The sequence below is a fragment of the Amblyomma mixtum genome, chromosome 2 (assembly GCF_055824585.1).
Source record: "Amblyomma mixtum isolate Tamu chromosome 2, ASM5582458v1, whole genome shotgun sequence".
In the NCBI taxonomy this organism is placed as follows: Eukaryota; Metazoa; Arthropoda; class Arachnida; order Ixodida; family Ixodidae; genus Amblyomma; species Amblyomma mixtum.
This window is the reverse complement of record NC_143013.1, coordinates 260,789,563-260,813,252: the sequence shown is the minus strand read 5'-3', so window position 1 is coordinate 260,813,252 and position 23,690 is coordinate 260,789,563. Positions and strand designations below refer to the sequence as shown.

The 23,690-nt window shown below is 45.6% G+C and overlaps 2 protein-coding genes across 3 annotated transcripts in view; one reads left to right on the top strand and one right to left on the bottom strand.

Moving 5' to 3' along the window:
* The window catches only part of LOC149363749 (uncharacterized), a 295,934-nt gene that overhangs the window by 144,350 nt on the left and 127,894 nt on the right, over positions 1 to 23,690 (top strand). The window lies entirely within an intron of this gene.
* On the bottom strand, positions 3,769 to 12,196 carry LOC149363750 (uncharacterized). Its single transcript, XM_089569978.1, has 5 exons — positions 12,074 to 12,196; positions 9,508 to 9,620; positions 8,042 to 8,115; positions 6,128 to 6,199; positions 3,769 to 4,085 (listed from the first exon to the last, which is right to left on the bottom strand). The coding sequence occupies exons 1-5, from the start codon at positions 12,194 to 12,196 to the stop codon at positions 3,769 to 3,771; spliced, it is 699 nt and encodes a 232-aa protein (XP_089426104.1).

Genomic DNA, 23,690 nt, shown 5'->3' with positions numbered 1-23,690 from the left:
AACTTGGTATCAACGCGCGATTGTTCATTCATCCACGTGAGGGTCGTCAAACTCGGCACTCCCATCTTTACAACCTGGAACCAATCTTTGCGCATACTAACAGGTTTAAGAACTCATTTTTTCCACGCACTGTCTCCCAATGGACTGCACTCCCAATAGAAGTTTTTTCCGCGCATGATGTAAAGGTATTCGAAGAACGTGTACGAAAAGCTCTGGATTGATGTTACTCTTCGCTTTGCTGATTCATTTCTTTTCCTTCTTTTTCTGTGTTCGCACTGCATGCTGCGCGTTTTATACCCTGTGATTGCTTATGATTGCTTGTGTTGGTTTTTTGTGAGTGCTTGCTAATGGTGGCGCTGAATTGCGTTTACTTAAGACTTGTATTGCCCTCCTGCTTGGTCTTCAATGACTGCAGTATGTTTTAAATAAATAAAACAAAAATAAAATAAAATATTTGTCTTTCTTCGAGACAACTTTCATGCCGTTCCTGTCTAGCAAGGTTTGGCGTCCTCTGTTTTACATGTTTACAAACTGACTGTGGACAAACCTGTCGAAGATGAGTAATGAATGTATCCGTCTTGTTGCAATGTGTTTCTGAATATTACCGCTCTTGCCTTCCTAATAATTGCGTGTAAAGGCTGTCGCTCCCTTCTGAGTGTCAGAAAGCTGCCGGCTCGAGCGCCGACCTGCCGCAGCTTTTTCACATAACTATATTAACAGGTCATCCTAAAAAAAAAGAAATTCTGCTGCCTGTTTCGACATCGCGCAGGAAATCCTACGCGTTCTTAAACGAACAGTGCTGCGACGCCACTATTACGGGTATTTTTTGTTTGTTTTCATTTGACAGGTACTCTGGACTGTCGCATTTTCATATTCCTATTCTCACAAGATTTCGAGTGGAAGAGAAAATAGTCACCGCTTTTCTAAAAGGTGCACCAGGATTCGTTGCCTGACATAAAGGCACATGTCTATTAAAATAAAAGAATTGCCTCTTTTTGCTTTCTTTATTTTCGTACCTTGTTCTGTCCGAACACCTTCTTGACAGCCGCACTTTAATGGGAAGGCTATTATCTCGTATGTTTTTTTTATTTTAATTTTTGCGATCTTCTCCTTCTCGCGACCGTTGCGCCATTGTTCTTTATGGATGTCACTCCTTAACAGAACTCTTTATATTTTCAACGCGCCTTAAATACGTCGCTGCGGCCATTAAACCTCGGGAAGCAGACAACCCTACGTTTCTTGTCCCATAGCCGTTTACTTATCAATGAATGGCTTGCCGATTTTTTTTTTATGACAAAGTGCCGGAGATGAACGTGAAGCATGTATTAAATGTGATGCGTGCAACCTGCACGAAAACCGGGAATTGTTTACTAGCAGAGAGACACAATCACAGTCTGGTTTGCGCCGCCGACGTGCCACTGAGCACATAAATTAATTCTTTCTCTGCAGGATGGAGCGCGTTGTCATACTTGTTTTTTTCGTTTCATTACCTGTTTGCATATTAAATATACAAATGAGCAAATTATAAGCACGGCACTGCTCAGTTTTCATGGTATTTCTCCAGGTAAGTAACTGCTGCCTATTTTCCGCAACCTTGAATTGATTTCATAAACCCGAAAAATGGATTTCGAAGGTGTCTACGACCGTCTAAATTCTGTCTTTCAAGGAACTCAAAGCGCTCGGTTGAAGCAAAGAATCCAGAGATGTAGTCACCCCGTAAGCTCCGTAGGTATAGAGAAACCTGAATATCCCCGAACCAGCGTGTGCCACTTTCTCGAACCCTTGAAGTATACGGCACTGAACCACAAAATTAAATGTACTCCTAAAATTACCTCCACTCCTAGGGAAAAAAAAGAAACCTAAATTCTGGTCGCTGCTTTTGAGTACTGCTGTTGAGCGTATACACTGACGTTCAAGCGATTTTTTGGCCTCGAGTTATTGTTGTATAATCGGCCTGCTTCCCGGACTCGATGCTCGGATTACACCACCATGAACTGCTGGTCAGACCACGCAGCAGACTAAAGTCGGCAAGTCGTGAGCGTTTCGGGAGAGACGCGTGTCCTGTAATTTTGCCCGCTGATCTAAAGATGTTCTGCTTTGAAGCTGAGAGCGTATTATTCCCTTCCGCTATATGAACCAGTCGGTGACTACTACAACTCAACAAATCAGTCCATCAAGGGATCAATGCCTGAATAAGGGCTCAGAACACAACCTAACTCTAACCCTGATTATCTTTGAGGGAGATTCACAAAACCTTTTCTCAGCTAGTGTATTTCTGATTTTTCTGTTACATTTATCGCGTATTAGCTTACTATACTAGCTCTTACACTCGAGATCATTGTACAGCCCTGTTCTATTTGAGAAGCTTTTGTTTATCTTTTAGAATCTGGGCCCAGATGATGTGCAAAGGCACATCACATGGAGTACCTGACCCTTCAAAAAACTCCTTCACATAAGCGTAAAGTTACCGAGAGACACTGGCGAACAAACTGGTAGTGTCGCCAACGATAGTATTTCTTTTTTTCTTTTTGTACCGGGTTTCTAAGATCCGTCTTCTGTACATTGAGCTGGTTACCTCGATTTTGCTCATTGTCCTACCGCATTTCCCGTCTTGAGAGTCTGGGAGAGAGTAGAACATAATGGGGCGGAGAACAAACGCTAGTGGACGATATCCTAGCTGCAACATGATAACAACATGAGCTGCAACATGGTATTATTGGCAGCGACCTTCGTAATGCAGTGAAGACAGTTTGTCTCATGGTAACAATAATGATGAATCCCTGTGTACCCAACAGAGATTTCTATTCGTCGTCTGCTCGTACCCTTGCAACTACTGTATTTAGGCCGCAGTAATGGGCAGAGCAGACGACGAATATTAACGTGTCTCTATGTAGACAAAGAACTCGGGGACACATAAATGCATTATATGTTGGCAATGCGACGACTTTAGAAGCTGTTGGTGCCTTTACCGCAGGTGACGTGATTTCTGGTCTGATGACGTTATTAAGACGTCACAAATCTTCGTCACGTAGTCTGACAATATCATTTGACGTCACATATCCTCATTGACTAATCAGCAATTTTTATGATACCCCAAACTACTTTTTTATTGCTCCGAAAGGAAACAAAAGCGAAAACCCGGTCTCGTCGTCTAACGACTCTTTGCTCTTCCATTCTTTCTCTCTCCTTGGCTTTTGTAACTAAGAAGTGTGACATCAGAGGTGGCAGCTATAGCAATCTAAGTCGGTCATCGACTTGGGCTTCAATGGCGAAATCGACCTACTGGAAAGAAGGCAAAGCGATGAATTCGGAACGCTATCCAAGCAATATACACGTCTTATGTGACAGCCTTTTGTAGCGATTCTTTCCTCAGTTCATCCCTCTATTTCCTATTGATAGCTGCGCCTTGTCACGTCATCCTCGGCAGCTAAACAGCTAATGTCGGCAGTCGCCTGGGGTATCGAAGGAGCAGCTTACCGATGGCATGCTTAGCAATGGAAAGCAGTTTACCGATGGAAAGCAATGAATCTCAAAAAGAATCGTTTCGTTTCTACGTCTCGATATAGTCTATTTCTCGTACCCATAGGCGCTCCCAATTAGAGCTCTTTAGCCATACCACTAAACCACTTGCTAACAGTCGTGGAGCCAAAGGTGGCGTTGTCGTGTTTCCGTTTCACGGCTCCAAGTGACTTCAATAAAAAAAGCTTCAGCACACTGACAGTGGTTTTATTGAGCAGCAGAAGACAAGGAGGATTTGGCCCGCACTGTTTATATGGATCCCTCTATTACTGGGGGAAGCATAACATATTCAATTTCAAGTCTAAGATCTACTTTCTCCTCGACCTCAAACCCTACACCCGTTCCCACGCTTTCTATTTCGTTCTGAGGCAACTCTATCTTTCTATACGTTTTCTTCTTTCTTCCTTGTCTCCTCTTCTTTCCGCCTCGAAGACAGCCAGAGCGTTTCCAGGTGATCTTCTTGTGGTACCCAACTCTCCGTAGAGCAGCGCGAGCCTTCCTCAGCATATCACATGTGACCACGCCGCCCTTTCTTCTGATAAGGAGAACGAAGTGGGCTCCGGACCCTACGAGAGAAGAAACAATTGGCCTTGTAATTTGAGCAGTCTGCTCACGCTATCATTTGGAGCCAGCACACTTGGGTTTCGCCACAGATCTGTTTGCCCTTCTTTTTTTATGCGAAGCATATTGCTGACGCCGTCAGCGTGGGACCCCTAGACGTCACACCACGTGACACCGTGACGTCACACCACGTGACACCGTGACGTCACACCACGTGACACCGTGACGCCACCCCACGTGACACCGTGACGTCACACCACGTGACACCGTGACGTCGTCGTGACGATGCCATCGCACAAACGCCGGAATGTCCTCGAGCGGCATTCCCGCGCATTTCGAACGCGCGTTCACACTCGGTGTAGGTGAAACGCTCGCTCCACCGGGCCGGCAGACGCGGCTTCCGTGGCAATCCAGGCGCTCACCCAACGCGCGTCTCGGGGTTAGTCGGCGTTCCGCTGTAGCCATGCCGTTTTCTTCCCCCACGACGAAGGCTTCTAGTGGTTGTATTAAAATGACCAAGTATGCAACCAAGGAAAGCCATGTATTACCAAGCCTAGCCACCAATATGCTTCGCATCTGACTAGGCTTAACCTTAGCTAAGCCTCAGCCATAATTTTTTCTTTTTTCTTTTGCTTTATTTCAACACGAACAAATCTGCTAAACTCACCACTCAACATTGACAATTGGTTTTTTCTGAGGAAAGAAATTGCGTGCTATCTGTCCTACATCTCGGTGGTCACCAGAACCACGCCCTAAGGGAAGGGATAAAAGAGATAGAGCGAAGAAAGAAAGAAAGAAAGAAAGAAAGAGGAAGGAAGAAAGGAAGAAGGAAAGGAAGAAAGAAAGAAAGAAAGAAAGGAAGAAAGAAAGAAAGAAAGAAAGAAAGAAAGAAAGAAAGAAAGAAAGAAAGAAAGAAAGAAAGAAAGAAAGAAAGAAAGAAAGAAAGAAAGAAAGGAAGAAAGGAAGAAGGAAAGAACGAGAGACAGGAAGAAGAAAAAAGGAAAGGGAGAGAGGAAGGAATGAAGGAAGGAAGGAAGGAAGGAAGGAAGGAAGGAAGGAAGGAAGGAAGGAAGGAAGGAAGGAAGGAAGGAAGGAAGGAAGGAAGGAAGGAAGGAAGGAAGACACCATAGTGGAGGATTCTTGCTTGATTCTCATCGACTGCCTTGCTAAATCTTTGAATATTACCTGTCCCGTCTTTGTTATTTCATTTTGGATTACTTGATTTATCATTATTAATAGTAATAGTATTCCTTTTTCTTTTCAGTTCGTGCCCTACTTGAATTAGGACCCAGCGGCGTCGCACTCCAGCGTGCGCTTCTTTTGTTTTTATTTATTTATTTTCTTTTCGGTCACGTATAAATGTAAAGGTGAATAGCAATGTATGCCTCGCGTTTCTTGGCCGATTCCCCAAGGAGGGTATGCGCCATCTTTGTTCAGCCAACACCAACTCAGCACAATACGACGACCACAATTGTTTCGTATAGAATTCTCATCTCTCCTCTTTGTCTTTCTTTGATCCCGGTGTGCCAGTTATCGACTGTTTTAAATAATCCGCGAGGAAAATGATAATCGCGAAAAAAGATAAGAAAGCAACTGCGGTGTGTTGCCAGTGAAGGTTGCACCTTAGACGCGATCACTTGGGAAAGCGGAACTTAAAGAGCGCCAAACTTTATTCTCCTTACCAAGAGCAGAACTGCAGTACAATTGAAACCACATCACCTAGGCTTCGGTGAGATCATTTTCGGGCTCCAGCTCACGAAACAAGTCTGGCTTGACAGCAAGACACAGAAGGCATGAAGCGGAAGCAACCATGCCTTTAGCGTTCGGTTTTTATTTTTTTAAGCGCGCAGTCTCCGAAGCTTAAAAGTAGGCTTCCACTTCATTTAGCGAAAATATTGAGCCTTGAATAGTTTTCTTCACAGCCACCTAATGCCGCCAATAAGTACTTTAACTAGCCCTGTACAGGGGGGGCGCTAGGGAACAGCTTACACCCTTTTACTCCATTCGTGTTTAGAGTGTACGCATTCTTAGGGCATAGCGTGCTCACCTTTTGGCCAGCAGTGGTAAACAAGTGCCCAATCACGATGGTCCGTCGAGATGAGCTGCTCGAATTGGGTTTCTTCAGCACAACAACAAAAAAAGAAGTTATATTAACACACGTTGAACAGAGCAGTGCGTCGGGTTCAGGTTATATATGCCCTCTGGCGCTGAAAAGCTTGTCGCGTATAAATCATAAATCGATTAGCAAGTCATAGGTTGTCTGTCGGACAAGCGAGGGCATTAAGTTATTCCTGCAGTTAGGGTCATCTATGCTTTTGTTACTAAATTGGTATTGCAAAGCCGTAGAACCAAAGCGCGGGTTGTGTACCGATGTGTTTTTTTTATAATTTTTGCATGTATTTCACGAAAAGAGGCTGCGACGCGGCATTTTAACTTGCGAGAAGGACGACTTAGGTGGGTTATGTTTGCATCACGCTCCACCGGCAGAAAGCGCCGGCATAAAATCCTTAACCTTTTTGTTTTTCGTGGTTTTCATCTGGTAAGTTCACCCTACTTAGTCGGAATACACGCGTCAGAGTCGACCTAACTGTTTTCCATATCGAATATCGCGCATACTTTGTCTGAGAACTTCCTGAAGTAGAGGCGAAGCTTTCAACATGAAGTGACGGCTTGCACAAGCCTGTTTTTGTCACGGTCTCCCCGCGAACCACACAGCTGCCTTAACTGCCGTCACTGGCTTACAGCGTCCAGTTCAACCGCAAGTTATGAGAGAGTATAGACTTCGCAGCTTTAGATCAAATGTCATAGCAAAAATAGCGATATACTTGAGATTCTGGTTATTTATCTTGTGTTAAAAGTGTGTTCTCAAACAGGTGTCGTCTGCCTGGCATGCGGGATGTGTGTGTTTCGATCCCAAGTACCACCGGATAGCCACCGGTGGTACAACTGGTACAAGCTGTCCCTTTCACTGGTGATGGGCGTATCTGTAGGGATATGCTTGGAAAATTGTTATTCGACACCACTTTGTGGAATGAAAACACTTTATGCCAAGGCGCTCTTTGGGGCCAAAAGCAGCCATTGCGTCTCACAAAAATCATCATCATAACCGAACAAGTGCTTGAAACCACGTGATTTACCTGGAGGTGTATCTTGCAAATTCGACCCCAATTTGCAGTTTGAAAGTGGTTCGGGGGCTGTTTTAAATTCTCTGTGATTTAAATACAGCCCGCGCGAGCCGTGTCTCTAAAAGAGACTCTAGCATAAACTTTAAGGAACCTAAGACAACAGTCCACACTTGCTGTGTCTTTCCCTAAATCTTCACTGCACTGTAGAGTGTTTGGCTCGAAATGATTCAAAATAAGGATGACATGCACATGTTTCAATGCCTCGATCAAGGCTCAGTTCGTCAGCTTTCATCTACGCACTGCGTCCTTCTCGCCCTCTTTCCTTGAATTTTCTTTCCCGTTTTCAATGTTATACCGCAATTAATGACACGGGCCCAGGCTTGAAGAAGGTCGACGAACTCACAGCGCAGTGTGGTCATCGTCCTCTCCGTGACCTTTACTGCGTTGTAATAAGACTCAAAATGCATGCTCAATAAGGTCAACAGTTTGTTTTGTCAACCTACTTCCCACTGTTAAGCTTCTCTAGTTCTCTTTATTTGTTTCACACTTTTGCCTTCCTACTCTATTTGCCTTCCCTCTCAGCTTTTTAACGATGCCACACCGTACGAAATACGTGAGGCATTCACGGGGATGGGATAAGAGTTCACCCTTTAAGTGCTAAGCATTTAATACCCTTATGTTGTTTCTCGCGTCAGTTTCGTCGCACTCGCTGTTCTGAGCCCCATGACGCTGTCCTGAGATTTTCATTTCGCTCTGCCTCCTTTTAGTGAAGCGCTGATGCTATACTCAATCGTGTCGCTTCTCTATATGCAGCGTGTTCATCGCACAAAACTCACCGTCTCGATAGAGGTATATGTCGCCTTTGTGGACGGTGAACGGGTGGTTCGACTTCTCCACGGTTTTATGTGGCCTGCGTTGAGATGATAAGAGTAGCCCGTGATTCGAGGCAACTCAAAGCTCTGGATGAAGAAGCTCTAGACTGTGACTAGCATTGGATTTAAGATTTTGAGCCCACTGACAACGCCCCGGAAGTCCGACGCTTCCACCTCTCATTCCCTAGTTTTTAATGTTTAGAGGGTGCGGTGAAAAGAAGATAACTGAACAAGCTACGTTAAAGGCATTATAAAACATCCGTGCTAGAGTGTTATGACTAGTCGAAACGCGTCCTGTTATTGGGCGTCATTTTTTCTAGCCCTGCCCATCCTTCCTGAAGCAAATAGCGGTGAGTAATTTGTTCACGTGAAACGGTAAAAACAAGGAAGCTATACTGGGAGTTTATTTAGAAAAAAAAGCTAGAGAGAGAGGATGCCCACCCTTATGCTTTGATAAGGAGGGCACAAAAAAAATTTGTGAAAATATCTGTGGTGTCACCAGCATTTCTTTTCCCTGGATTAAGCGTACCAATTACTAGGGTTACACATGGCGGACATGACTGCAGACAACACGTAATCGCGCAACTTCAGTATTTATCTGGATAATAAAAGCATTGCTACTTCCGATTGGCACTATCGCCGTAACTCGCCAAAACAACCAAACTTTTCTTAGCGTGAAGCTTATATGCTATAAGCGAATATACTAGAAGACTTCAGTCACTGTGTAATGTCGGCTGTATCACTGCAATGTGGAGCATATTTGAGTGCATTGCACTCTACGACTAGCGCGCACTGGACATCACATCACAAGATGCGCAATACGAGCTTTGAAAGAACGACTTCCAATTCACCGCATCTGTTGTAATGGTTATGAAAATTGCAAGGACACTTTGGCAACTAAAGTGTTGAGAGGCGAAAGCCGAGGACACTATGCCGTGACGACTTCCGGTGGATATGACGTCACACCGTTCCCCTGGCTGTATCTATACGCAAATTATACACCTTTCTGGGATCTTAAGTGCTAATTATGCTTAATTACACATTTTTCTTTCTAATTTGACACAAATTCGGCGTTTTTTCGACCATTCTGTGACAATTTTCACTATGCCGTGTCGACTTGCGGTGGATGTGACGTCACACCGTACCCGTGGCTATATCGACGTCTGCGTTATTTAGACCAATTTTGACATTTTTGACTATAATTAATTATCTAATTACTCTACAGTCATCAAACATGGTTTCTAGGTTCTTTTTTTCCTCCTCTATCTGAAGCGCCGTTCGTTTTCTCCTATCGTTTTTATTTCCCGAGGTAACACGAGTTAAACGCCGCCGAAGGTGCGACACCCTCTGCTAACGGACGACAGTGTGAGCCATTAAAGGCTTTCGCCTTAATAACATAACCGGCATAACGAAACCACGCCAATACTTGCCCCCTTTTCTTGCGCCTCTCGAGTCTCCCTTTCTTCGGGAAGTACGCCCTCGACAGGCACTCGGGGTGTCTGCTGCGTGAGTGGAGTGCTTCCAGCCATTCCTTACGCGCCATCTGAGAAGCAAGCGTCCAGGTTAGACATCTGGTGTTGATCGAAAGTTCACACATTTCCTGCAATACGTGACACTTTCCTGAAGGAAAAACATTCAGCACAGTCCCGCAGATGAAGCGCAACTCTCTGCCTAGACTTCTAGCTGGAGGAATTTTTTTTCAACACTAGTCTAACAGTATGCCCGACTTTCTTTCTCTGCCTGAATACAGCGGTAGCGCCAAGATAGATAAATATATACAGAGAGAGGGAAAGGCAGGGATGTTAACCAGAAAGGATTCCGGTTGGCTACCCTGTACAGGGGAAGGGAATGAGGGGATTAAAGAGGGAAGAGAGAAGGAACGGGAATTAGTCACAATCTGTCAATCAAGGCAGTCTCTCTCAAAAAACAAAACAGCGCCTTGTAAGCCTTGATGGCAGTCACAAGTATCAATAAACGGCACGCGGGGACGCGTTAGGTCGTTCGCACATAGACCCAGTGCCGCGCATGCAGTAACGGTTAACAGTGCAGAAAGAGGAATTGTTACCACTGTATGATTTCCTTCCAGTTACATGAGAGCTGTAGATTCTCCTGTAGAGGCGAGCCGAACTAAGCATGACAAGCGAAGAGGTCTCAAACTGCCATATATGGTTGCGTAATTTACGCCATAGCCATCACGTCTCTCGCTACAAAGTCTGACCAGCTGCCTTATGCTTCAATATAGGCCACTCACTCTATCAAGAACGGTTCAGGCTTTAGCTTGTTTTAAAAATACTGCCAGTGATGGGCTCAGGATTGATTCGTTATCCAGCAAAGTTGTCAAAATCACAGTAAACAATGCCCTTTAATTTCGACAACAAAGTCGATTTCAAACTGGAGCAATAGGTGCTTAATTTTACTTTTCCTAAATATCCGACAACGGCCGCTGGGGTGCTATTTTTAGGCGACATTGTGGAACAGGCTTGGCTTAAGCCTGGATAACACCGTGGATAAAGGTTTTATGCTTGGAGCTTCTTTAAACGCGACAGAAACCACAAACATTTCTGAGGTTGTTCTTAGCGTAGCATCGAAACGCAAATGAAAACCAGACAGGACAACTACTTTGGTCTTCGTTTGTTGCTTTACAAAGCGCTGAGAGAGCAGTTCGACGAGCGCGCGTCACCTTTCCTAACAACGCGTCTTCCTTGTCAGGAAATCCCGAAACACTGGGGGTAATATGTACGACGCCGTATAGTAGTTTCAAAAGTACCTGTAACACGAGGGCAGAAAGTTGGGCAAGCTGGTTATAAAGCGCGGTTGGAAAAGTGCGTAAAAAGACAACCGCACGATAACGCAACACAAAGAAAAGCGCTGACTCACAACTGAAACTTTATTCGAGACAGGAGCACGTATGAATAGGAAACAAAATTTGAGGGGAGACTTAAGATCCGCCTTAAAGGGACCCTGAAATGATTTCGATGAGCATATTCTAGTGCAACAGATCTGTGGAGGTAGTCTTTGTGGGTATATGAGTCAAATTTGAAAGTTCTGCGTGGAGTCTAATATATAAATGATTTTTTAAACTCGCTGCTCGTAGTAGCTAGCAACCGATTAGGGCAACACACCTCACCGCACGTCGCCTACCCCGATGACGTCAGTGGGCAGACGGGGCGAGCCTTCAAGGCTCATCCCGTTTATACCTAGTCTGCCCACTGTCTAGTCCCGTCTGCCCATTGACTTCATCGGGGTAGGGGACACGCGGTGAGGTATGTCGCCCTAATCGGATGCTAGCTACTACGAGCAGCCATTTTTAAAAGTTATTTCTAAATTATAGACCCTATGCACAGCTTTCAAGTTTGACTCGAATACCCACATAGGCCACCTCTGCAGGTCTGTTGCACTAGAATATGCCCATCCAAATCATTTCAGGGTTCCTTTAAAGGTATGGCGCCATAGCGTTAATGGGTTATTGCCCACATATGCGGAATTGATCCTTCACTGCTTTGCATTCATAGATCCCTGGAATTGCACATACCATACGAGGCGCAGTGGTGCAGCAGTTCAGCGATGCGCTACTGTCCTGAGATGACAGATGATGCCAGCGGTGGCGGTTGTGGGAACACTGTGGCTCCTCCCGCGCAGACTCTCGCGAGCAATCTTTACCAGAAAACTGCCACGGCGGACAGTTCGCTCACAATCCGGTTGACAGGTTATGATGACGTCATAACGTTACGACTAAGGAGGCACACCCGCCCTTTAGGTTGTCCCTCAGGAGATTTTTGGCGGATTTTCCGTTTACGGTCAGCGATGCCAATGCCGACACCGATGACGACGCCCGCACGTTTGTGACATGGCTTCTTAACGCTTTCGCGTTGATGCATTACAAAACCCAAAAGCAGCAGTAACGCTTGTCCTTGTGTACTTTCTTCGTCCGTTTGTCTTTTTACGCGCTTTTTCAAACATGCCTCTAAGGAAAGCGAAGAACAGTCGGTCGGCTACCTTTCCCCATTGGACGGACTTGACGTTCTTGTAGACCTTGCATTTGTCGGAGCGGGACTCAACGACTGATGCCAGCTGAACGGTGATCAAAAATAACACCGCTGATACTGGAAGCCATCGCATGGCTCGAACCTGTCAGCCGCACTTGGAGCCTGCCTTGGATGATCCTGCAGCTCAAGAGACGAGACGTGTCCTTGAGCAGTAGCACAAGGAAGAAAATGCAAAAAGGTCGTATTGAACATAACTTAAATAAACCTCCGTAGATCATGTATTTTAAACCGCGCAGAATTTTGTGAGGATACGTGGATGATATTTTGGCGCGTTTGGGTCAACCTAGTTGGTAGTTTGAGCTGTTAACACGTGATGGAAAGGCTCGGAGTAGAATCAACCGCTAAGCACGCTAAGAAACAACGCGGTCAGGACCTAAGCTACGTACGGTTCCAGGTACATAATTCTATGGCACTGACGAGCAAATTTTGAAGTGTGATATGCTTGTCGTGAATAATGAAGGAAGATCACGCGGAGCGATGACTGATGAAGGACCTAGAAAGCCAGTGTACCATATGGCCTAGCATCAAAGTAACTTAATATCCTCGAATGGTACTGCTTCCAACTGCGATGAAAGCGTGACTCGCGCTTGGGCGGTCGCTAGATTCGATAGCTGCTTCCATCGGTAGCCAGTATTGCACTCTGTTATAGATTTGTGATAGACCGCGTCAGAGGAAGACGCCTTACACATAAGTAACGTTCACTTGCTGCATGAAATTTATCCCCAGAGTAAGGTTAACCTGAAGCTAAATTTCATGCTGTAAGGAAGTAAGGTAAGCAGAAAAAATGAAATTGCGCAGGGTAGCATTACAAGCACAACCAGCGGGTGTCGAAAGTTTCAGGTTTTCATCTCATCTGAGAGGCTCAATGTCTGACTTCCCTAATTAAGCTGTTCATCAGGACGGCTCAGTGCTGTACTCAAGGGAATGATATGTGTGTGTCCCCCCTATTCTTTGCAATTACACCACATTTATTGGGTCAAAAGAAGCGCCACAATGCGGGTACTGTGAAATATAGGTACTTTAATAAAAGTTGAATTAAGTGCGGCGTATTCAAGAAACAATTCGCTGATCTATCAGCAATCTTTTACCACTGTTCTCTGCGTAGGTTTTGTGCTTCCGCTACGTAGACAGCACGGCACAGTCACCAGTGCAGCAGTTACGCGACCCACAGAACGACAGTTCCGCTCACACTTGACGTTTTGCCAAGTGCAGAAATTGCTTTGATGAAATGCGTTCGCAATAACACCCCCCCCCCCCCCCCCCCCCCCCCGAAGGTAACACGCAGTCATAGAATTCATCTACCTTGACAGTAAACACTTATTTAACAAGTGAACATCAAAGAACAACCAGTGAGCAACCAGTGAACACATCTACATGCTTAAGCCAGTACATACAAATGGCTTAGGAAGTACAAGAAACAGCGTTCTTTATCCGAACACTCCTGTGACGCGCGTTCTTTTGAACTTGAAGAGCTATACCGCATCTTTTAATGGGTGCATTGGTGTCACAGATGCATATAAACTTTTTAAGCCCTAGTTTCTAATAGCATGGGAAGAAGCCTATCAATCAGGGCATGGTTACATAACCGCTAATTTTTATTGTAACTTTTGCCCACCCTGACCTACTTATCACATCGATGAATTAGTAATCAAATAGAGTTTTTAACTGCTATAAGGTGTATTGCTTTTGCGACACCCAAAGTAATAGGTGAGAAGTGAATAGCAGTAATTAGGCCGTCCTAATGACTTCCGCTTACCTCAAAGGCGTCTGCTTCACAACGAATCCTCAAACAAGAATAGCCCGAACCATGTTTAACCAGTCACAAGTGGATGTTTTTTTTTTCTTTCTGCTATACCGAGACGCTAGACAAACTCATCTCAAATCTTGTCTGCTACGACAGACAATATGTCAGACTGCTCAGAGACAGCTGGAACACCTGTTTAGATTTTTTTTTTTGCATTTGAATTTAGTTCTATATCATGTCCCTATATTTCTTCATTCCTTACCGTCTGATTTCTCACCCCCCCCCCCCCCCCAAATTACTAAACAAACGACTGAATTCTTTTTGGTTTATCGTTTGTCTCAGAAGAACACAGAACTCTTACTTAAAGAATAAAAGAACAATTCATTCTGATTTTTCCTCCCATGGCCTGCGAGTTGTTTGCCGCGCCACAAAGACTCGGCAGCTATTTTCGCTTTCTCCTATCGGTTCATTGTTCCAGCTGACGGAGTAGTCCACTGACATCGTACGGTAGTCTAGCGAAAACTCCTTTTAAGACGACAGCGTTAAGGTTCCCATTCAACAAAAAAATCTGACGTCGTGGATTCGCCGTCGACGTTGCGGGCAAAAAAAAAAAAAACCCGCGAGGAGACTTTGGCAACTAAAGTGTTGAGAGGCGAAAGCCGAGAACACTATGCCGTGACGACTTCCGGTGGATGTGACGTCACATCGTTCCCGTGGATATATTGATATCCAAATTATGGTTTGGTTTATGGAGTTCAACGTCCCAAAGCGACTAAGGCTATGAGGGACGCCGTAGTGAAGGGCTCCGGAAATGTCGACCATCTGGGGTTCTTAACGTGCACTGACATCGCACAGTACACGGGCCTCTAGAATTTCGCCTCCAAAGAAATTCAACCGCCGGGGCCGGGATCGAACCCGCGTCTTTCGGGTCAGCAGCCGAGCACCATAACCACTGAGCCACCGCGGCGGCTTGATATCCCAATTATACATCTTTCGGAGAACTTAAGTGTTAATTACGCTTAATTACACGTTTTTCCATCCAATTTGACACAAATCCGACGTTTTCGCTACCATTCTGTGAAAATTTTCGGTATGCCGTGGCGACTTCCGGTAGATGTGGCGTCACATCGTTCCTGTGGCTATATCGACGTCCGCGCTATTTCAACGCAATTTCGACATTTTTGCCTATAATTAATTAACTAATTAATCCACAGTCATCAACCTTATCTTCTAGGCTCATTTTTTTCTCTTATATCTGAAGCAACCAATGGTTTTCTTCTATCTTTTTTAGTTCCCGAGTTAAATGCGTGTGACACGCTTTGTTACCAGACGACAGTATTAGCCATTAAGTTAAAGGCTTTCTCCCTAAAATTCCCGGAGAAGCAACCTAGAGGAGCCACCTGAGCCACATGACCTTATGGCATCATCACAACCCACCCACTGGAGTGTGAGCAAACTGACCACTGTGGCAGGTGACAGTTAAATTAGTGATTGATCGCGAGAGGTAGCTCGGGAAGAGCAACCTGGGTCACACAAGCCCACCGGTGTCAGCACCTGCCATCGCATGCAGGGCAGTGCCGAATCGCTTAATTAAGCACTGCACCACTGCGCCAGGAGTTGTTTGAGGACTCCCACGGTTCTATGAATTTAAAGTCGCGAATGACCAATTCCGCATATTGGGACATTAACCCATTAACTTTATCACGTCGCTCCCTTAAGGGGGAGCTTAATAGTGTCCCCTCCAATTTTGACTTTCCTGATGCGAGACTGAACTGAAAGATGCCATGCTCTGCTGTCTGACTTGCTTGCGGTACAGCAGTTAGGTTTCGCAGGTTGTACGGCTTCTTCACATTAGTTTTCTTTCTCAGTAGTAAGGTTTGCAACCACGAACGAGCTGAAAGGGCGCAACAGCTAGCATTACATAAATGTAGTAGTTGCAGCAATAGTACAATAATACACCATTTTGGGCGAGTTGGTTACCTGCAATCATTATTACAGCGCAAAGACAGCACGGAACAAGAAGGGGACACAACAGCGCTGAACCAATTAACTGTTTTGAACAAGGGGAGCTTCCTGCCTGCCTGTCTGTACTTTGCTAAAACGTCGACACCTTCAGAGATGCAACGGTCTGCTTCGGTCTTCTCCGCGCGTCGGGAAACTTGTTTCACCATAGCCAAGAGCTCCGGTCTCGATGTTTTTGGCTCGACCGCAACATTCCAGAACATTCGAATGCACAGTGGCACTATTTATCATGGTCCATTGACCGCATCACCGAGTTCCTTTGGCAACAGACCCTCCCAGCGCTTCGTGCACTTCTTCCTAAGAGGACTCCAGTTACCGGATAACAGATCCACGCCATGGAGGGCATCTCCCTTCCCGACAACATCAGGCAAGTCCTTGGCCGGGGGCCCAAGTTTGCGGTCGAGCCAAAAACATCGAGACCGGAGCTCTTGGCTATGGTGAAACAAGTTTCCCGACGCGCGGAGAAGACCGAAGCAGACCGTTGCATCTCTGAAGGTGTCGACGTTTTAGCAAAGTACAGACAGGCACGCAGGAAGCTCCCCTTGTTCAAAACAGTTAATTCTTTCAGCGCTGTTGTGTGCCCTTCTTGTTCTGTGCCGTCTTTGCGCTGTAATAATGATTGCAGCAATAGGACACGTTATTATTATAAAGCTCGTACGTCCGACGCCTGCAGCATAAGTAGCGTCGAAAGTTAAGCAGGAACATTAGGTTTATACTTGGCTGAGAATTGTGCGATCTTCTTCTCAAAGCGTGCGACATAAACCCCAGACCTAAAGCCAAAAAAGCGTTCGTAAAATGTAAATCCCACAATATAGCATATCATCATGCGCTCTGATGCATATCATATAGCATATCATGATGCATGCCATTTCTCGCAAAAACTGAATAGATCGCAGCAATAGTAACTAAACCGACTCTATGTGCCTGCTTGAGGAATAATTTTCAAGCGTCGAGGACCGCTTTTGAACGTTTTGAAGCTTGAACGTTTCATAAAATGTTTGAGCACGTAGCAAAATTTTACCTTTTTTGAGAAGTGGGATCAGCGATACCTGAGTCAGCAGCGCCATACCCCCACTAGCTCGCTTAAACACAGAATATCCTGTGCTAGCCACTCCCCCACATGGGTAGCACCGCTACAGATGGCCACGTCCCTTCCGTCACCACATAACTCAAGCTCACCTTGATTGCAGTTTCATTAAACAGTGCGTGATTATCAGAAGACTTGCAAAAATGACACCCCTACAAAGCTGCAGCTGAAAAACATCGCTCCAGTTGTAACTGAACTTAGGAGCATGTAGCTGTTTGTGGAATAACGTTCACGTATGCTAGGATCTTTCTATACTGGAAGACTTAGAACGCTTCTCAAGGGTCGATGGCATAATTGCACTATATTTCCTTCGTTTCAGAAGTGCACTGACGCTATACTGCTCTATCTGGCAGTTCCTGCGAAATTCTACAGCTATTAAGGTCCTCAACTCACTGTCTCTTGTGAAGAAAATGCCGTCATGGTAAATCCTGAACGGGCACTTCGATCTGTCTTATTTCCCACTAGGCTTGCGAAATAGCCCTTTAACATTTTTCTATAGCAAAATAAGGTCAGGCCCAGCTAATCTTTAAATTACAAATTAGAAATGATAAGTTAAAAATATAATAGGTAGCCTCAGTGCACCCAGAAAGATTTCGTGAAAATATTGCGTAAGATCGGTCGCTTTCATTACTCGGTACAACAGCTCCTATACATATTTGTGCTTCTAAACCGCCTACACTACAGGCAAAAACCCTTGAGGAGAAAATGACAAAATCCGAAACTTCGCAATCTTTCCTGGAAAGATGACGTGACAACGATATTTGCGCCACAACCCCACTCTACCGCACATGTTTTGCCGAGGCGAAATTCGGAAGTAATTCCTTCGTTTGAAGGCTTCTTATTCGGTTATCTCGGTGGACAGTAATTATATGTTTTTGCCCTTTTTTTTTTTGAGCCTATGCAAATGTCCTTTCTTCGGAAAGTATGCCCTCAATAAGCAGGCTCAGAATCTTCTTGGACCGTGGACAGCTTCCAGACCCTTCTTGCCCCATGCTGCAAATAGCGGCATACACATTCAGTCCTTGAAGAAAGTAACCGGGCACGGGTGGTTTGTTTCTTAGCCGCGTAGCGAAGCACTTACGGCAGCCCTTAGGTTATGAATCTTTGTAAATTAATGTGAGCCCTTTTCTTCACGTTTTGACACCTTTCGGTATTTAGGAGTGCCGCAGCGACTCCGTTATACGTTTCAGAAGCAAAATCCTGTTGCTCGGTTACTTGTGGCAAAGGGGGTACAACACTGCGCATTTGAAAACTTGAAATATTGGAGCCCCACTCAGCTTCAGAATGTGGGCAATTTTCTAATGGCAAAGAAATCGTACACTGTCCCATTAAATGTTTTTAACACCCAGGATGGCCACAGCGTGGAATCATTGTCAATAAAATTCAATACGCTGCTTCTGCGCTTGTCAAGAATTCAGAGAATAATTAAATCCTGATAGACCCCGCAATAAAGAGGCTAAAGATCGGTATAAGGAGGAGACGCTGCATTACATAGAACCGAAGAATAGGCACTGGAAAAAATGGCTTCCATTTTTGGGCGTTTATGAATTATGCGACAAATTTTGGCTGAAGACACTACTTAATTTAGATGACGAATAGACCCCTGTATATTGATAGTATATTTTCGTTGTTGACCGTGTTGTTCACATTGTTCGCCATGATGTTTTTTTTATATTTTTGGAGAACTTAGTTCTTTACAATAATGTGAAATTGTAGACGCCGACCAAAAACAAAAACAAAAAAAAAAACAAGATGTTTACGGGAGCTGAAATGTCTTGATTTTTTGTTTTTAGTCGACGTGTACTTTCAGGTTATTACGAATTACTCCGACCATACAAGTTTTCGTCCAACTCTCGACTTCAATAGTTCATTTCCCAAGTAAAAAGCTTTTAAGAACGTTCCTGAAGCGGGTTCAACTACAAAAAAAAAGCATATGGAATTCACTGCTCCTTATCGATATCCGCTTAGCTTCCATTGCCTCAGTATAGGTAAATATTTTCAGAACAAAACAGCCATGCACCATTTATAAACAGTCCTGCGTGGTTTGCTGATCTGTCCAAACATTTCTCGAAGGTTCGCTTCAAATCCCCTGTCGTCAAATTTTCAAACCCACGACTGAAAATATCAGCGGAATTCTGTTTTTTTTTTGTCTTTTTGTGAACTCCACCCGACGATGGTAAGCCTCTTTCCATTTCTTTCTTTTTGTCTCCACAAATCACATCATTCTCGATCTTCAGGAGAAGGCGTCTTAAAGTTGACATGCCGAATTTACTTTACGTTTATGAAACAACAGATGCGCGCGGCACGCTGTTCAATTCTTTTCCTTGTCTTTGGATTTGACTCCTTGTTGGAGCCGCAGAAAACAGCGTATTGATCGACAAATCTTGCGTCGCCTTATTCTGATCGCAGACGGAACTGTCTGCTGACGTCATTTTATTTAGATGCCAGTACTTTAATCTGGCAGTCTTCTTTTCATTTATTTGTGCGCAAATGTCCACACGCGAGCATTTAACTGTCTTAAAAATTGCTGTGTTTATCCCAACGGCCATATATATCGCAGCATGCATCAGAAGATTATTTATTACATAAAAAGGCAGGATTAAATGCCATAATATAACGCTGCAGCGTCACCGGTGGCGTAGAAGAAATATCTCTGCAGGCTATTTAATAGGTTCACTTCTACTGTATGACCAGCAGTCTAGTCATAATTGTAGGAAATGTATGAGACCGCTGAGGTACATAGGGTCCGTCTGTCTGTCTGTCTGTCTGTCTGTCTGTCTGTCTGTCTGTCTGTCTGTCTGCGTGTCTGTCTGTCTGTCTGTCTGTCTGTCTGTCTGTCTGTCTGTCTGTCTGTCTGTCTGTCTGTCTGTCTGTCTGCGTGTCTGTCTGTCTGTCTGTCTGTCTGTCTGTCTGTCTGCCTGCCTGCCTGCCTGCCTGCCTGCCTGCCTGCCTGCCTGCCTGCCTGCCTGTCTGCCTGTCTGTCTGTCTGTCTGTCTGTCTGTCTGTCTGTCTGTCTGTCTGTCTGTCTGTCTGTCTGTCTGTCTGTCTGTCTGTCTGTCTGTCTGTCTGTCTGTCTGTCTGTCTGTCTGTCTGTCTGTCTGTCTGTCTGTCTGTCTGTCTGTCTGTCTGTCTGTCTGTCTGTCTGTCTGTCTGTCTGTCTGTCTGTCTGTCTGTCTGTCTGTCTGTCTGTCTGTCTGTCTGTCTGTCTGTCTGTCTGTCTGTCTGTCTGTCTGTCTGTCTGTCTGTCTGTCTGTCTGTCTGTCTGTCTGTCTGTCTGTCTGTCTGTCTGTCTGTCTGTCTGTCTGTCTGTCTGTCTGTCTGTCTGTCTGTCTGTCTGTCTGTCTGTCTGTCTGTCTGTCTGTCTGTCTGTCTGTCTGTCTGTCTGTCTGTCTGTCTGTCTGTCTGTCTGTCTGTCTGTCTGTCTGTCTGTCTGTCTGTCTGTCTGTCTGTCTGTCTGTCTGTCTGTCTGTCTGTCTGTCTGTCTGTCTGTCTGTCTGTCTGTCTGTCTGTCTGTCTGTCTGTCTGTCTGTCTGTCTGTCTGTCTGTCTGTCTGTCTGTCTGTCTGTCTGTCTGTCTGTCTGTCTGTCTGTCTGTCTGTCTGTCTGTCTGTCTGTCTGTCTGTCTGTCTGTCTGTCTGTCTGTCTGTCTGTCTGTCTGTCTGTCTGTCTGTCTGTCTGTCTGTCTGTCTGTCTGTCTGTCTGTCTGTCTGTCTGTCTGTCTGTCTGTCTGTCTGTCTGTCTGTCTGTCTGTCTGTCTGTCTGTCTGTCTGTCTGTCTGTCTGTCTGTCTGTCTGTCTGTCTGTCTGTCTGTCTGTCTGTCTGTCTGTCTGTCTGTCTGTCTGTCTGTCTGTCTGTCTGTCTGTCTGTCTGTCTGTCTGTCTGTCTGTCTGTCTGTCTGTCTGTCTGTCTGTCTGTCTGTCTGTCTGTCTGTCTGTCTGTCTGTCTGTCTGTCTGTCTGTCTGTCTGTCTGTCTGTCTGTCTGTCTGTCTGTCTGTCTGTCTGTCTGTCTGTCTGTCTGTCTGTCTGTCTGTCTGTCTGTCTGTCTGTCTGTCTGTCTGTCTGTCTGTCTGTCTGTCTGTCTGTCTGTCTGTCTGTCTGTCTGTCTGTCTGTCTGTCTGTCTGTCTGTCTGTCTGTCTGTCTGTCTGTCTGTCTGTCTGTCTGTCTGTCTGTCTGTCTGTCTGTCTGTCTGTCTGTCTGTCTGTCTGTCTGTCTGTCTGTCTGTCTGTCTGTCTGTCTGTCTGTCTGTCTGTCTGTCTGTCTGTCTGTCTGTCTGTCTGTCTGTCTGTCTGTCTGTCTGTCTGTCTGTCTGTCTGTCTGTCTGTCTGTCTGTCTGTCTGTCTGTCTGTCTGTCTGTCTGTCTGTCTGTCTGTCTGTCTGTCTGTCTGTCTGTCTGTCTGTCTGTCTGTCTGTCTGTCTGTCTGTCTGTCTGTCTGTCTGTCTGTCTGTCTGTCTGTCTGTCTGTCTGTCTGTCTGTCTGTCTGTCTGTCTGTCTGTCTGTCTGTCTGTCTGTCTGTCTGTCTGTCTGTCTGTCTGTCTGTCTGTCTGTCTGTCTGTCTGTCTGTCTGTCTGTCTGTCTGTCTGTCTGTCTGTCTGTCTGTCTGTCTGTCTGTCTGTCTGTCTGTCTGTCTGTCTGTCTGTCTGTCTGTCTGTCTGTCTGTCTGTCTGTCTGTCTGTCTGTCTGTCTGTCTGTCTGTCTGTCTGTCTGTCTGTCTGTCTGTCTGTCTGTCTGTCTGTCTGTCTGTCTGTCTGTCTGTCTGTCTGTCTGTCTGTCTGTCTGTCTGTCTGTCTGTCTGTCTGTCTGTCTGTCTGTCTGTCTGTCTGTCTGTCTGTCTGTCTGTCTGTCTGTCTGTCTGTCTGTCTGTCTGTCTGTCTGTCTGTCTGTCTGTCTGTCTGTCTGTCTGTCTGTCTGTCTGTCTGTCTGTCTGTCTGTCTGTCTGTCTGTCTGTCTGTCTGTCTGTCTGTCTGTCTGTCTGTCTGTCTGTCTGTCTGTCTGTCTGTCTGTCTGTCTGTCTGTCTGTCTGTCTGTCTGTCTGTCTGTCTGTCTGTCTGTCTGTCTGTCTGTCTGTCTGTCTGTCTGTCTGTCTGTCTGTCTGTCTGTCTGTCTGTCTGTCTGTCTGTCTGTCTGTCTGTCTGTCTGTCTGTCTGTCTGTCTGTCTGTCTGTCTGTCTGTCTGTCTGTCTGTCTGTCTGTCTGTCTGTCTGTCTGTCTGTCTGTCTGTCTGTCTGTCTGTCTGTCTGTCTGTCTGTCTGTCTGTCTGTCTGTCTGTCTGTCTGTCTGTCTGTCTGTCTGTCTGTCTGTCTGTCTGTCTGTCTGTCTGTCTGTCTGTCTGTCTGTCTGTCTGTCTGTCTGTCTGTCTGTCTGTCTGTCTGTCTGTCTGTCTGTCTGTCTGTCTGTCTGTCTGTCTGTCTGTCTGTCTGTCTGTCTGTCTGTCTGTCTGTCTGTCTGTCTGTCTGTCTGTCTGTCTGTCTGTCTGTCTGTCTGTCTGTCTGTCTGTCTGTCTGTCTGTCTGTCTGTCTGTCTGTCTGTCTGTCTGTCTGTCTGTCTGTCTGTCTGTCTGTCTGTCTGTCTGTCTGTCTGTTTTGGTCGCTGTCTGTGGCTCTGGCTTTGTCTCTCCACCCATCTATATAATGTTTGGTCTACATGTTTGGTCTGAGACGCTACCCATCAAAACTACAATCCGTCCCCACTGATTCTCGCCCGTCCCGTTTGAGCGACTGATGGAGCTTGCTTGAGCTTCCCTCATTGATTCACCTCGCCCGCGAATTCGCGGCACAAGGCTGGAAAATTGTTCGCGCCCGCTGCGCCGTCCAAACAAAAGGCGGCTCGCGAGTGCACGGCTGACGCAGCTGCGCTCCGTCCAGCTGCTTTCCAGGCTACCCGCGCCATTGATTTACCGCGACTCTCGCCAGAGGAGCTTTGTGAACAGCGAGAACAAAGGGGCGGGCGAGTCTGTTCCGACCTTGCCTCGCAAGAGCGGGACGATGGTTTCCAGGGAAAGCTCCCTTTAAGCGTGAACTCAGCTCTGGAAGTGTCACATATCCTTTCGGCGCTCAAGTTACGCGCCAATTAAAGAAGAAAAAATGGCTGTAGCTTAGCTTGGTTAAGCCCGGTAATTGCGAAAGCAATATCCCTAGCTACGCCATGGTTCAGCTGGTAGTGTAGCTGGTGGTGGTGCTTGTGGTTAGACTTGTGGTGATGCATCGGTTATACAATCCAATCCAATCCATTCCAATCCAATACAATCCAATCCAATATGCTAATATGGTAGCTACCGGCCTCGCTACGCGACGGGCTGAAAGTGCAACTAGTATTGCTTTCGCAATAAAAAATGGCTGTGGCTTAGCTTGGTTAAGCCCGGTAATTGCGAAAGCAATATCCGTAGCTACGCCATGGTTCAGCTGGTAGTGTAGCTGGTGGTGGTGCTTGTGGTTAGACTTGTGGTGATGCATCGGTTATACAATCCAATCTATTCCAATCCAATCCAATCCAATTCAATCCAATCCAATCCAGCATGCTAATATTGTAGCTACAGGCCTCGCTACGCGACGGGCTGAAAGTGCAACTAGTATTGCTTTCGCAATAAAAATGAAAAACAATGGTATGGAATTATTGAAAAGAAGAAGCGATGCTTGGTGATCTGAAACCGAGTGCGAAAGAAAATGCCGAAGCCAAACGGCCCATACTAGACGAGGATAACGGGCGCCCAGAATGGGA